The sequence below is a fragment of the Furipterus horrens genome, unplaced genomic scaffold, assembly GCF_987537825.1.
Source record: "Furipterus horrens unplaced genomic scaffold, mFurHor1.1.pri manual_scaffold_2, whole genome shotgun sequence".
Classification (NCBI taxonomy): Eukaryota; Metazoa; Chordata; class Mammalia; order Chiroptera; family Furipteridae; genus Furipterus; species Furipterus horrens.
Genome location: NW_028327172.1, coordinates 171,537,104 through 171,552,255, shown reverse-complemented (window position 1 = coordinate 171,552,255; position 15,152 = coordinate 171,537,104). Strand labels below are relative to the sequence as shown.

Here is a 15,152-nt window from a genome sequence, read left to right as displayed (position 1 = left end):
GATGAGTTAGGGAGGACAGAGAGCAGGAGATGGGTCAGATTAGGCATGTGGAAACATCAGTATGGTGACAGGTGATCTGGGAGACTTAGACTTCTGACTGTGACTGAGGTGATTGAGGTATGACCAGCTTGACCTTGGAAGTAGCACATGCAGCACCCACAACTCTAGGGTAGCTGCTCTTGCCCTTGGCTACTGACAGCATAGGTGATTAAGAGCTCACAAGTGGGTGACATTTCCCTCAACTCTCCCTATTGCATCCACAGGATAGATTACATGAACAGTTACTAGCAGGTCTTAGAAAAGAGTCTACTTCCTTGCTGCTTCAGACAAAGAAATGTCCTTTTTGGTGGCATGAATCATCCATCTCTTCACCCCTACCCAACTCCTGAGCCTAGAGCCAAGATATTCCCATAGTCCAGGCATTCTCTCTTGGAATGAATTCTGTTGTGGATGGATATGATGTTAGAGGCCCACAAAAGGTGACTGTTCTAGAAAAAGCCAAAAGGTAAAATTCTGATTTCTCTGAATCAGCAGGATGCATTGAATGCCCTCCAACCTCTGTCAGTGAGACAGTTCCCTTATAGTGCCCACCATGCTTCCCACCCTCCTTACATGCCCCTGATCCTGTTCTCAGGAAAAGCAGGCCCTGGTCCTCCTTGTTCCTTCTCCCACAAGAGCATTGGTGTGGTAGCTTATTTCTAATTAATTAATTTATTCTAAGACTCATATCGTCGTCGTCGGCAGCCGTCCGTCTCGAGAGACGATGGTGTAGCTTCTTAAGAGTCTATCTGCACCGCCGAGAATGGCTGTGCAGTCCGACTCGGGAGTGACACGGTATCTGTCTCCTCCCGTGTTGAATCGACATCTTGCGATGACGCTGGAGTGTCCTCTCCAGTGAAGCTGAAGCTACAGAGCCTGGGCAGGGTGATATGGAGGGTCTGCTGTTGCCCATGCAGCAGACCCCCCCTCTCTTCGCAGCTGAAGGGTCCAAGGGAAAGACGGAGTCAATACAGCTCGGTTTCAGGTGCGCCGCAGGAGTTGCCGGTGTTGACTACAACGTCAAACCGCCTTAGGGACTCCGGCTCCGGATTTTCTGTCGGGGTTTACTCCCTTAGCCTTTCCCCTGAAGAGGTATGCCGCAAGGCAGTGGAGGTTTTTTGGAGTCAGAGTTTTCCTTCTCTGTAAGACTCATATAGTCCAACAATATTATCTTGCCAAGTGAAGCAAAGTGTGTTTGTTGCCTTGGCAATAAACACATTCTTATGGTCAGCAAGAACAAGGTTGCCACTTGTTCTGTTTTAATCACAGTATTTGCAATTCATTAGTCAGCTGACTCTTGAAATCCTTTCTTCATTTCCCAAGGTAATCTGATCACAATGTAGGCTTTAAAACTTTCCAATAAGCACCCAAAGCACATTTAGTTAATCATTCTTTCTTTAACGCAGGCTTGATGTGGAAACAAGAAGAGATCTATTTTACCACTAGAATGTAGGCTTTGCTTTCTCTTCAGGTTGTTCTTTGGGCATAGATAGGCACCACTTCATGTATGTCAGCTCGCTGAATTCTTACCACAAAATTTATGAGCTAGGTAACCTTATTACCCCATTTAATATATGAGGAAACTGAGGCTGTGAAGGGAAGAAGACCTGGTATGAGATCAGGCAACAAGTAGCTAGGTTGTTGAGCTAGATGTTGACCCAGACACCCAAGAAGTCTGGGTCAACATCTAGCAGACAGTGTATTCTAACCAAAGTGTTATAATACTTGTTACGTGTCAAACACGGAGCTCTTCATGTAAGGGCTAGGTAATAAAAAGTGTGACATATGGGGAAGTGTCGCTGTGCCAGGAAATTCACTGTGTTCTCTGTATAGTAACATAGAGACAGTTATTATGCAGATTTCTGGACTATTCTCCATGGATTCGTATTGGAAATCAAAGGCCAGACTGGAAAAAAAGTCCTCCAACTTTTTGGTACAGTGTTAAGGGCTCTCTCCACGGTGTTTTCACGCCTATATACTTCTGGCTGGCTACTGCAGCATGTTCTCTCTCTCTCTCTCACTCTCTGATACACACACAGATGCACACACACACACACACACACACACACACACGTGCGTGCAAACACAAAACAAGTGAAGGGGCTCCTGGGCTCCTGGAGGGGAAAGAAAACGTTCAGCAAGATAATAAAGGGAAAGTAGAAGTTGAAGTCATGGAATAAGATAGAGGAAATGAAAAGGACATAGAAGTTCAAAGTAAAAGAATTTCTAATCTGATTTGAAACATATTGAGTTTAAATGTGAAGATTTAAGACTATATAAAGACTAGAATGTGCTTTAAATAATAATGGTGCATAAATGTGATGAAAATAAAGGATTAGTGCCATAGAAATAAAAAAATTGAAAAAAGTTGATGTCATTGAGAATTAAAAATAAAATTTAAGATTTAAAGTTAAATTTAAAAATGTAAACTAAAAGAATAGAAAGGATCAGGGGAAATATTTTTAAATAAAAGCCATCCGATTGGTAAGTAGAGAAATCAGAGTTAGGGAGAGCTAAAAAGGGCAGGAGAGGTTAATCAGCTTCAAGCTTCTGACAAGTATGTGACATTGTTTATTGGCCAAGGAGGGTCCAGCATCCAAGTGGCACATAGACCCCAGTTGTAGAAATAGCAGCCTTTACATCTGGAGTACCAAAAAAAGCTAACATGACATCCTGATATGCCTGCTGATTCTCATTCCGAGACCTTCTGCCTTTTCTTTGAGACAATAAGGCATTTTAATTATTTAGTGCTCATAGATAATTAGAGTTATTGGATGTTTGGCTTGGGACTTTATTTTTCTGGTAAATATATTCCTTTATTGTTTTATAAAATTATACTTAAGATAGTTCTTTAGTTACAAGTATGTATCATTTTTCTTTTAAAAATAACTAAATTTTAATCTTCCATTACAGTTTACATATAATATTAATCTGTAATAGTTTCAGGTGTACAGCATAGTGGTTAGATAATCATATAATTTACAAAGTGATTCCCCCAATATTTACAGATCCCGCCCTGAACCATATATACCTTGTAGTTACTATAATATTATTTACTATATTCCCTATACTTTACATTCCTAAGACTATTTTGTAACTACCAATTTGTACTTCTTAATACCTTCACCTTTTCACCTAGTCTCCCAACCCCCTCTCTCCTCTGGCAACCACAAGTTCTCTCTCTGTGTCTATGAGTATGTTTCAATTTTGTTTGTATATTTTGTTCTTTAGATTCCACATATAAGTAATATCATATGGTATTTGCTTTCCTCTGTCTTATTTCACTTAGCATAATACTCTCTAGGTCCATTCATGTTGCAAATAGTAAGATTTCAATCGTTTTTTAATATTCTTTTGTGTATATGGACTACAGTTATTTTACCCACTTGTCTATTGATGGGCATCTGGGTTGCTTCCATAGTTTGACTGTTGTAAATAATGCTGTAATGATCATAAGGGTACATATTTTTTTTCAAATTAGTGTTTTGGATTTCTTTGGAAATATGCCTAGAAATGGAATCACTGGATCCTAAAGCAATTCAATTTTTAATTTTTTGAGGAAACTCCATACTGTTTGTTTTCCATAGTGGCTGCACCAACCTGCATTCCCACCAACAGAGCATGGAGTTTTCCTTATCCCCACACCCTTGTCAACACTAGTTGTCTGCTGATTTATTGATGGTAGTCATTCTGGCAGGTATGAAGTGATGTCCCATTGTCATTTTAACTTTCATTTCTCTGGTGATTAGTGATGCTGAGCAATTTTTCATATATCTATTGGTCATCTGTATGTACTCTTTAGAGAAATGTTGAAATCTTTTTTTTTTCCTCTAGGACTTTCTTTTTTTAAAGTATATTTTATTGATTATGTTGTTACAGTAGTCCCAATTTTTTCCCTTTGCTCCCCTCTGCCCAATTCCCCCCTTCCTTCCAACAATCCCACCTCCCTTAGTTCATGTCCATGGGTTATGCATATAAGTTCTTTGGCTTCACTCTTTCCTATATTATTCTTAACTTCCCCCTATTTTGCACCAACCAATTATGCTTCTTAATCCCTATACCATTTCTCCATTTCTCCCCCTTCCCCCTCCCAGTTGATAATTCTCCAAATGTTCCCCATACCTATGATTCTGTTCCTATTCTGATTTGCTTAGTTAAATTTTGTTTTTATTTTTTATACTCAGTTGTTGATAGTTGTGAGTTTGTTGTCATTTTATTATTTTTTTTCAGATTTAATGTGTTTTATTGATTAAAATATTACATTTGTGCCAATTTCCCTTCCCTCTGCTCCCCCCCACCCGGTGGCCCCCCTCCCTCCAGTTGTCCCCCCCTTTTAGATTATGTCCATTAGTTGTGCATACAGTTCCTCCCAACCTCTCTCCGTCTATTCCATTTCCTCCTACCTTGATCCCCAATTCCTATATCATCTCCCTCCCTTTCCCCATTCCCCCTCCCTGTTGACCTCCCCCCAATATGCTTCCCGTACCCACAGTTCCTTTTCCACTCTCATTGCCTATTTAGTTTGCCTTTGTTTCATCTCCCTAGCTTCTGTTTTTTTAAACCAGTCCCTTTAACATCTCATATAACAGTGGTTTGGATCTAATGAACTCTTTCAGTTTTATTTTGTCCTGGAAACACTTTCTCTGTCCTTCTATTCTGAATGGAGTTTGTTGTCATTTTAATGTTCATAATTTTGACCTTCTTTTTCTCAAGTAAGTCCCTTAGACATTTCATATAATAATGGCTTGGTGATTATGAACTCCTTTAGCTTTACCTCATCTGGGAAGCACTTCATCTGCTCTTACATTCAAATGATAGCTTTGTTGGATAGAGTAATCTTGGTTGTAGATCCTTGCCTTTCAACATATTGAATACTCCCTGCCAGTCTCTTCTTGCCTGCCACGTTTCCTCTGAGAAATCAGCTGACAGTCTTATAGGCAACCCTTTGTATGTAAGTCTCTTCTTTTCTCTTGCTGCTTTTAAGATTTTCTCTTTATCTTGAACCTTTGGCATTTTAATTATGATGTGTCTTGGTGTGGTCCTCTTTGGGTGTAGCTTGTTTGGGACTCTTTGTGCTTCCTGGACTTGTATGTCTATTTCCTTCACCAAATTTGAGAAGTTTTCCTTCATTATTTTTTCACATATGCTTTCCATTTTTTGCTTTTCCTCTTCTCCTTCTGGCACCCCTATGATTTGGATGTTGGTATATTTAAAGTTGTCCCAGAGGCTCCTAAGCCCCTTCTACTTTTTTCAGTTCTTGTTTCCTCATTCTGTACTGGTTGACTATTTTTTTTTTCTTCCGTATGTTCCAAATCATTGATTTGAATACCGGTTTCCTTCCCTTCATCATTGGTTTTGTGTGGATTTTCCTTCATTTCATTTAGAATAGCCTTCAATTTTTCCCTTATGCATTTGCCATACTTAAGCATATCTGTCAAGCCTGTGAGCATCTTTACCACCAGTGTTTTGAACTCTGTGTCTGCTAGGTCGGCTATCTCCTCATCGCTTAGTTCTCCCACTGGACCCTTTAGCCATTCCCTCCTTTGGGCCATACCTCTCTATCTCCTCATCTTGACAGACTCCTGTGTTTGTTTGACTCTGTGTCTTAAGTAGAGCTGTCACACCAGTTACCAAAATCTGCCTTTAAATTGGATTGTTATTTTGGATTAACACCTTATTAAATATATCAGTGGTGAATATCTTCTTCCAATCAGTAGGTTGTTTTCATTTTGTTGATGGTTTCCTCTAGCTTGTTATAGTCCCATTTGTTCAGTTTTTATTTTTAAATTTGCACTTGCCAGAAGAGACATCAGAAAAGTTATTGTTCAGAGGAATGTCAGAAATTTTACTGCCTATGCTTTTCTCTAGATGTTTTATGGTTTCAAGTCTTACATTTAGGTGTTTAATCTATTTTGAGTTTATTCTTGTATATGATGTAATAAGGTGGTCTAATTTTATATTCTTGCATACATATGTTCAATTTTTCTTACACTATTTATTGACTAAACTGAATAAACTGTCTTTATCCTATTGTATGTTCTTGCCTCTTTTGTCAAATATTAATTGACCATATAGGTGTGAATATATTTCTGGCTCTCCATTCTTCTCTTCATCTATGTGTCTGTTTTTATGCCAGTACCATGCTGTTTTGATTACTATAGCCTTGCAGTATAGTTTGATATCCAATAGTGTAATACCTCCCAATTTTTTGTTCTTTCTCAAGATTGCTGTGGCTATTTGAGGTCTTTTGTGGTTCCATATAAATTTGTTGGACTATTTGTTCTAATTCTGTGGAAAATGCCATTGGTATTTTGAGGCATTAAATCTATAGATTGTTTAGGGTGGTATAGACATTTTATTGATGTTAATTGTTTCTATCCATAAACATGGTATATGTTTCCATTTATTTGTATCTTCTTCGATTTCTTTCTTCAATGTCTTATAATTTTCTGAATATAGGTCTTTCACTAAATTGGTTAGATGTATTCCTAGATATTTTATTTTATTTTATTTTGATGTGATTGTAAATGGAATTGTTTTCTTAATTTCTCTTTCTGACAGGCAGTCTAGTTATTAGGATTTGGTTCTTTAATGATTGTTGATGTTACTATTGTAATTATTTTGGGGTGCCATGAATGTTTAGGTAAGCAGTAAAATACCAGTTAATGTACATTTCCTTTACCCTTTATGCCCTTTTTTTCTTGTGGTTAAATCTCTCTTGGTTTAGGACAGTAAAAATAAAAGGATACATAACATTGGAAAATTTGAAATACTATTTTATTAAATAGAACATAGGTTATAATTTTAAACACTCAAGGTGGTTGAAACATTTGTTCATTTAGTTGTGGGGAAAACTCATGCTATGAGAGAAATCTGTGATGATTGTGAAGGCACTGAAGTTTCAAAATAGTTTATTGGTTTTATCATTAATAATATCAGAGGGCACCCTGGCTGGTTTGGCTCAGTGGATTGAGCGTCGGCCTGCGAGCTAAGTGTCGCTGGTTCAATCTTCCAGTCAGGGCACATCAGAGAAGGAAAACTCTGACTCCAAAAAACCTCCGCTGCCTTGCGGCATACCTCTTCAGGGGAAAGGCTAAGGGAGTAAACCCCGACAGAAAATCCGGAGCCGGAGTCCCTAAGGCGGTTTGACGTTGTAGTCAACACCGGCAACTCCTGCGGCGCACCTGAAGTCAAGCTGTATTGACTCCGTCTTTCCCTTGGACCCTTCAGCTGCGAAGAGGGGGGGTGTCTGCTGCATGGGCAACAGCAGACCCTCCATATCACCCTGCCCAGGCTCTGTAGCTTCATCGCAAGATGTCGATTCAACACGGGAGGAGACAGATACCATGTCACTCCCGAGTCGGACTGCACAGCCATTCTCGGCGGTGCAAATAGACTCTTAAGAAGCTACACCATCGTCTCTCGAGACAGACGGCTGCCGACAATATCAGAGGGACTCTCGACTTCCAGATGTGTTATGCTCATAATATTTATTTGGAAGCTAGTTGTTTAGAATAAATGTTGTTCATAACAAATATTATAGGAAAAACTATTTAATTTAATATATATAACCTATATACCATCCAATGAAATGAAAATAGAAAAAAATGTTTATCCTAGTAATGATTATATAAAATTAATTAAATGTATTATAATAATTATATTGAAGAGATGAGCTTGAAGAAAACTGTGTTAAATAAAACATGAACATGGGGATGAACACTGTGAAAACTCTGTGCATTTTGAGGACCTTTATACATAGAAGTGAAAGTGGTGAAAAGGCACGTGCAGCTTGAAATAAGCCAGGTTTGCAAGCTGGCCTCCTAGAACTCAGAGGTGCTTTATTTTTGTCACTCATTCCTGATTCAGGCTACTCAGCAACCTTGTGAAGCAGAAACTATATGCAACAGAGATGCAGTTACAACCAATTATTGTGGATTTCACTCATCTGGTGGAGATGTGCTGCCAAGCAGAAAAACGTGAAACGTGTTTCCAAGAAGAGGTATTCCTGTTTTCCTTGTCTATTCTCTTAGCACTCTTAGGGTTATTAAAGTTTTAAAAAACCTTTTCTCCATTCCATCCTAACTGGATTATGAGAAACTTACAGTCTAGATCGGGGATCTTCAACATTTTTTATCTCATGGCACACATAAACTAGGTAATAAAATTCTGCTGATATGACAAAAATAGGTGTACTTTTGATGAATTTACCAAACAAAATAATGGTGTTGCAATTACCCACCCTCTTTGCTCCAAAGTGACTTTTAAAAAAAAATTAGGTGCCAATAGTTGTATATAAGGATTTCTGGTACCAAAATTTAACCAGTCATCTACAACCTTAATATGCAAAGTGGTTAATAAGATGCAACTGTATTTTATAACCTATACATTTATGGCTCAAGACAGACCATTTATATTGTTGTTATGGTTTTTATTTGACAGTCTAAGGGAAAAGAGGTCAGCGCCCCAATTAAACAGTCAGGTATTGCATGTTTTAAAATTTCTTGCATCATGCAGGTTGAAAATCATTGGTCTAGATGGATTATTGTAATTGACTACATTTGGGTTTAGGATACGTTAATATTTATGTTTATTTGAGGAAACTAGGACTGTTAAACATGATTAGAGATAAGTACAAGAGTCATGCCACTGAATGCGTTATTTAGGATTGGGCGTGATAGGAAGAAGGATGAATTGAAGACTGGTAATTATAGAGAAATGAGGTCCTTGGAAATACAGAGAAATTTTAAAGAAATAACAGTTTAAAGATTTGTCTGAGCGATCTGCAGTTTTATTCTAGAAATTTTTGAGGGCACAATCAGGAAGAGTTACAAAATGTAGTTTGGGCCTGAACTAGGGAACCTAAGGATTTCACTTTCCCAGTAGCCAGAAGGTCACTAGATCAGGGGTTGGAAAATAGAGAAATAAACAATGGCCAGAAAAGAGTATCTATTTTTGCACACACACTGAACTGACTGCCAGAAGACTATTTTCTGTTATTAATCTAATTGCATATAATTAAGAAGTAAACAATTTTTCATAAGATGGTAAGTTGTGTGACAAATTTCAAAGAATGTCATGGTGACATAGAATATTCATGTAAATTAATGGAGAGAACTTGGGAGGACTGCTCTCCTAGGGGCATGATTTGAGTAGCAGAAACTCACAAAGGGTAGGTAACAGTATCTAAGTAGAGAAAGGGTAGGTAACAGTAGTTAAGTAGAAAAATGCAAGGGTATAGTTAAAAAAAATAAGGCAGCATTTGTAGTCAAAACAGGCTGGGGCTGGTTGGGACTAGGGCTAAGTTTGCAATGGCCCAGGAAAATGTTTTTACAGGTAACAATTTTCATGAATGCCTTAATTAACTTCAGTGGTTCTTTTCTACCTATTCGGCTAGATTGTACCTGCCTGTTACATTAAAAGTCATATATTTATCGACTAGTAAAGAGTAGGCAAATTACAGCCCTCAGGCTAAATTGGTTCTACTTCCTTTTTATGTAAATAAAGTTGTATTGGGACACAACATGCCAGTTTATTTACATAATGTCTACCACCGCTTTCTGTCTACAACAGCAGAATTGACTAGTCACAGCATTAAGTTGTGAAAGAGACTATATGAACTACAAAGCACCCAATATTTACTATCTGGCTGTTTACACACAAAAAAACTGCTGACTCCCAGACTAGCTGATACACAAAATGAAAATAATCACCTATACTAGACTTCATTTATTTATTTTAAAGGCTTTTTACTCTTTTTGTAAAACATTCAGAAAACATTTCCCTGAGTAACAACCCGATAGCCACACAAATAACACTTCTGCTGAAGGGCACATGTCTGTGAATTTCCAAGGGGATTTTCTTGAAGTAATCTGGCTCTTGAGTATAAATAGTACTTCCTGGAACTATTTCATCAATAGCATAAGAAGATTTCTGTGTGCTTTTTCCCATACTCTTTGCCTAATAGCAATCTTTAACTTAATGGTTAAAGACCCCAAATATTTTTTTCTTTTCATCCTCTTCCTTTTCTATTTTATTGTAGGGTTTCTTCCCAAGTTAATGAAAATAATAGAAGTTATCTGAAAGATATGTTAATTAAAATTTGCTAGAATTACCTCTTCAAATAAAAATGCTAATTATATGTAATTATGCACCATCTCTAGAGTTTGGCCCAGTTAACTTTTGTATGATATTTCTCAGGCAGTGATTCTGAAATTTTAGCCTATATCAGAATCACTTTCAGGGCTTATTAAAAGCAAATAATTGTTTTCACCCACAGGGTATCTGATTCAGTAGATCTGGGATGGGCTCTGATGATTTGCTTTCTAACAAGTTACCAAGTGCTGCTGACGTTGCTGGTTTGGGGACCACTTTAGGAGCCAATATTCTAAGGTGAAAGCAGATAATCATGAACTGTTTCCTCAACTCCTTCTGATATTTTTATATGTCTATCTATTAGTGAGAAGTTGGAATCAAGGACAGTAACATAAATAATGAAACAATTGGAAAAAACAGGTTTATAAAAAAAAAGTGAGAGAATTTTTGGATATTAAATATAAAGATTAGTCTGGAATATTAAAAATAACCTTACAGTAAAGAAATAAGCTTAGAAAAAATGTGGAAGTAAATGAAGAAAATATTTTGGAAGTTTTATTGTCAAGAATTGTGTAAGTCTTTGTTCTGTGTGTGGGAGGAGTCTAAGTTTGACTGTAGTGTAAAGGAACACTACTTTGTGGCTCAGGAGTCTCCTTGGAACCACAATCCCAGAAGCAAAGAGGCTCAGCCACTGTCAATCTGCAGATGTTCCAAATCAGTTAAAAGACTAACTGCTCCACGGGCCTTGAGGCATTTTCTCTGTTTTCTTTTCTGAGATTATAATAGTTATATAAGTAAACCTGTTCTGCCTGTTAAATGAGAACATAAGCAGGTTTGAAGATTGCCTTTCTAGTTGTGACTCTTGGGAGGATGAGATGTTTTTAGACAAGATGGAAGCCATATTTTGAGAAGCAAGACAGAATGTAGGACAGTTCCAAAGAGAAAAGAAGTGAACCCAAGTCAATGTTGGATGTTGGCAAGAGCAAAAATGAGGCATAGGGAAGGAATAAACTAAGAAACTCAGCTGTACAGGGTGAATATGGATCATCTGAAGAAAGGTGTTTCACAATTTTATGAAATAATAATGTGAATTATAGATATCAGCAGGTTCAAGGAGAAAATGCTGTCTTTCAGTTCAGTGGGGAGTGGTAATTATAACCTGAGATATTTTCTAGCAATGAAGAGAATATGTAGAGAAAAAAGTTAATATAAATTAGCAGAAATTTGGGCAGCTTAAAATGATGATTTGAAAATAACTCATAAATTAAAAAAAAAAAATCCTTACCCAAGAATATGTTTATTGATTTGACAGAGAGGAGAAAGGAGAGAGAGGGAGAGGGAGGGAGGGAGGGAGCCGGGAGACAGAGAGAGAGAGAGAGAGAGAGAGAGAGAGAGAGAGAGAGAGAGAAACAAGAAACATTGATTGGTTGTCTCCTGCACACCTCCTGACTGGGGCTTGAACCGACAACCTAGGTATGTGCCCTGTAGGGAATCAACTCACAGCCTTTTGGTGTATGCGACAATGCTCCAAACAACTGAACCACCTGGCCAAGGCATGAAAATAACACATGAAATTAAATAATACAAATAAAAAATAAAGTTCTGCTTTTAGATGTGATTAACACAAGTTCTCATGAAAAGAGCTGTTGGTTTAAGTAGTCTGTACTTAAAACCTGATGGGTCTACTATCAAAACAACTGCAATCTTGGGATACATTTCTGAAGAAAAAAGCAAGCATCAGATTAAGCAATGTGACAGCCTCATTCTATATGGATCAGGTTGTTCTGGGTTACTATGTTCAGTTTCTTATAATACATTACTCAACTTCTGAAAATTATGTAAGTAATACATGACCATGATAAAAGTTCAAACAGAAGAGCAGGGTATGTTTCCCATTCCCAAAAGGCAATTCATTTTATTTTTTTTATTTTTACTTTTTTGACATTAAAAATTTTCTTTTAATTTTCTTTTTCTTTTATAATTGAATTTATTGGGGTACCATTGGTTCACAAAACCTTACAAGTTTTAACAAAACATCATGTGCACATTGCATCATGTACCCATCACCCCAAGCAAAGTCTCCATTCTCATCTCCCCACTTTGTCTACCTCCACTTACCCTCCACCAATTTTAAATTTTCACTTTTAGTTTCCCTAGTTATTACCATCATCACTTCAATAGTTTTAAAAATATTACCATAGTAAAGAATATAGTGTACACTGTACTTACACTGTCTTCAACAACTCTTCCTGCAGACTCTTTCTCAATTATTTTTTTAAAGTATTTTTAGTTCTTATATTGGTTATATTCTGTTTACTGGTTTCTCAACTTCAGTCAGCATCTGATAGTTCTCCCAAACATAATTAACATTTGTAAATTTTCTTTGATTTATTTGCCAACTCTCCTTTTTAAAACTATAACATTACTTCTATATTGTCTGGATTTATTCACCCTGCTTTGTGAATATAGATTTATGTATTTTGTTAATAGTTAATGCTAAAAACAGAAAACCATTAAATAGTATATTCAGTAATATATTTACTTAAAATATTATTCACAGAAATACTGTGAATAAATTGACCCGTAGGTTAATGACTTATGTATCCCCTAAAAGGAAATCTTTTTTCTTCCTACTGTCAACTGCAATAAATTATGCCTTACTGTTTAATTTGCATGTTCTAGTATATCCTTTCTGAGTTTCTAATTACCTCCTTTTTCTATGTTGACAAATAAAGCACCCACTTTCATCACACCACTAAAATATTTCAGGTTCTTAATCGTACAGATTTCATAATGAATATTCTATCATTTTAAAGCTATATTTCAAAAAGTCCTCTGACTTAATCTTTCAGTTTGAATCTAGTTCTTTCTAACACTGATTCATGGCTGTCCACATGGGGTTTCTCTTCAGTGTAATCCAGGGTAAATTTGATTATTTCTAAAATCATAGCTGTGTTTTTTTCTTGTGTTCTTCTAAGTTTTAATGGGCTGCATTCATGTGTGTGTATGTGTATATACATATATATGTATATATTTTTTCTTTTTTTTTTCAGATTTAATGTGTTTTATTGATTAAAATATTACATTTGTGCCAATTTCCCTTCCCTCTGCTCCCCTCCACCCGGTGGCCCCCTCCCTCCAGTTGTCCCCCCCTTTTAGATTATGTCCATTAGTTGTGCATACAGTTCCTCCCAACCTCTCTCCGTCTATTCCATTCCCTCCTACCTTGATCCCCAATTCCTATATCATCTCCCTCCCTTTCCCCATTCCCCCTCCCTGTTGACCTCCCCCCAATATGCTTCCCGTACCCACAGTTCCTTTTCCACTCTCGTTGCCTATTTAGTTTGCCTTTGTTTCATCTCCCTAGCTTCTGTTTTTTTAAACCAGTCCCTTTGACATCTCATATAACAGTGGTTTGGATCTAATGAACTCTTTCAGTTTTATTTTGTCCTGGAAACACTTTCTCTGTCCTTCTATTCTGAATGACAATTTCGCTGGATAGAGTATTCGTGGTTGTAGGTTTTGGATTTTCATTACTTTGAATATTTCTTGCCAGTCTCTTCTTGCCTGTAGGGTTTCCCTTGAGAAGTCAGCTGATAGTCTAATTGGGACCCCTTTGTACATAATTCTTTTCTTCTCTCTTGCTGCTTTTAAGATACTCTCTTTATCTTTAATTTTTGACATTTTGATTATAATGTGTCTTGGAGTGGTTCTCCCTGGATCCAGTCTCTTGGGAACTCTCCTTGCTTCCTGGACCTGCAAGTCTATTCCCTTCCCCAAGTCTGGGAAGTTCTCCTTTATTATATTTTCACTCAATTTTTCAAGTTCTAGTTCATCTTCCTCATTCTCTGGCAAACCAATGATTCTTATGTTGGGCTTTTTATAGCTGTCCCAGAGGTTTCTGATCCTCTCATTGTTGCTTCCCATTTCCTCTCGCTGCATTGGTTGACTGCTTGTTCCTTCTCCATATTCCAGTTTGTTGAAATGAACTCTGGATTTTTTTTTCTCACCATCTATCTCGTATGCGGTTTTGTTCCTTTCGTTATGAAAGTTTTTCGCTTCTTTCTTATCTTTTTCCTGCTCTTTTGTGAATTCTGTAAGCCACCTGATAACAATGGCCCAGAACTGAGCCTCTGACAGGTTTCTTATCTGTTCATCTGTCAGGTTCTCTATCTGCTGCCTGGTGAGCTGTGCCACCGGGATTTCTATAGTTGTCTGCCTCATTTTGACAGATGCGTTTTGTTTTCTTGGGCCGGCTGTCCGGGGCAGTGCCTGTGTATGCGTCACAAATCAGCGACTGGCGCCTGTCTGCGACCTATTTCGCAGCCCTGTGGTGCTTTCTTTGGGGGCGGGGGTCCAAGATGGATTCACACAGTTATTCAGCTAGGAGACTGGGATCCGTCCTCCTGCCCCCCTGGGCCTCACTGTTCAAGGCGATGCGGCAGCCGCTCTCCCCAGCGCCGGAGTCACGCACCGCCAGGGGCTTGACCGCAGCCGGGATTCCTCGCCGGGGTCGCGCACCGCCAGGGGCTTGATGGATCTGGGATTCCTCGCTGCCCGCCGTTGTCCAGGTGCGACCGCAAACAGCACTGCCCTCTTTAACTCTTACCTGCCCAAATGGCACCGCTGGTTTATAACTTCATATGTTGGACTTCCGTGTAGTTTTATTTTCTGGAATTTCTAGTTATCCTTTGTTTTGAAGTAGTTGTATTCCTCTCTAGTTGTAGAGGGAGACCTAGCGTGTCCGTCTAAGCCTCCATCTTGGCCGGAAGTTGTATATATTTTTTCAAATATTCACATGGGAGATAAACTTTCTGGTTCTTGTGTTTTTATTTAATTAATTAATTTATAAATGACCTGGTGACATTAAAAAATTTTTTTAGTTATTGATTTTAGAGAGAGAGGAAGGTGAGGGAGAGAGGAAAGAAGAGGAGAGAAGATAGGAGAAGAGAGAGAGGAGACAGAAGAGAAAGAAAATTTATTTGTTTTTCCATTTATGTATGCATTTATTGATTAAT

The 15,152-nt window shown here is 37.8% G+C and overlaps 1 protein-coding gene across 1 annotated transcript in view; it reads left to right on the top strand.

Moving 5' to 3' along the window:
• LOC150019987 (alpha-fetoprotein-like) overlaps nt 1-8,610 on the top strand; it is a 33,013-nt gene extending 24,403 nt beyond the window's left edge. The window contains 2 exon segments of the mRNA XM_090267384.1: nt 7,909-8,041; nt 8,557-8,610. Of these exon segments, the coding sequence (XP_090123510.1) occupies nt 7,909-8,041; nt 8,557-8,610 (187 nt within the window).
• Nucleotides 8,611-15,152: the final 6,542 nt, after the last annotated feature.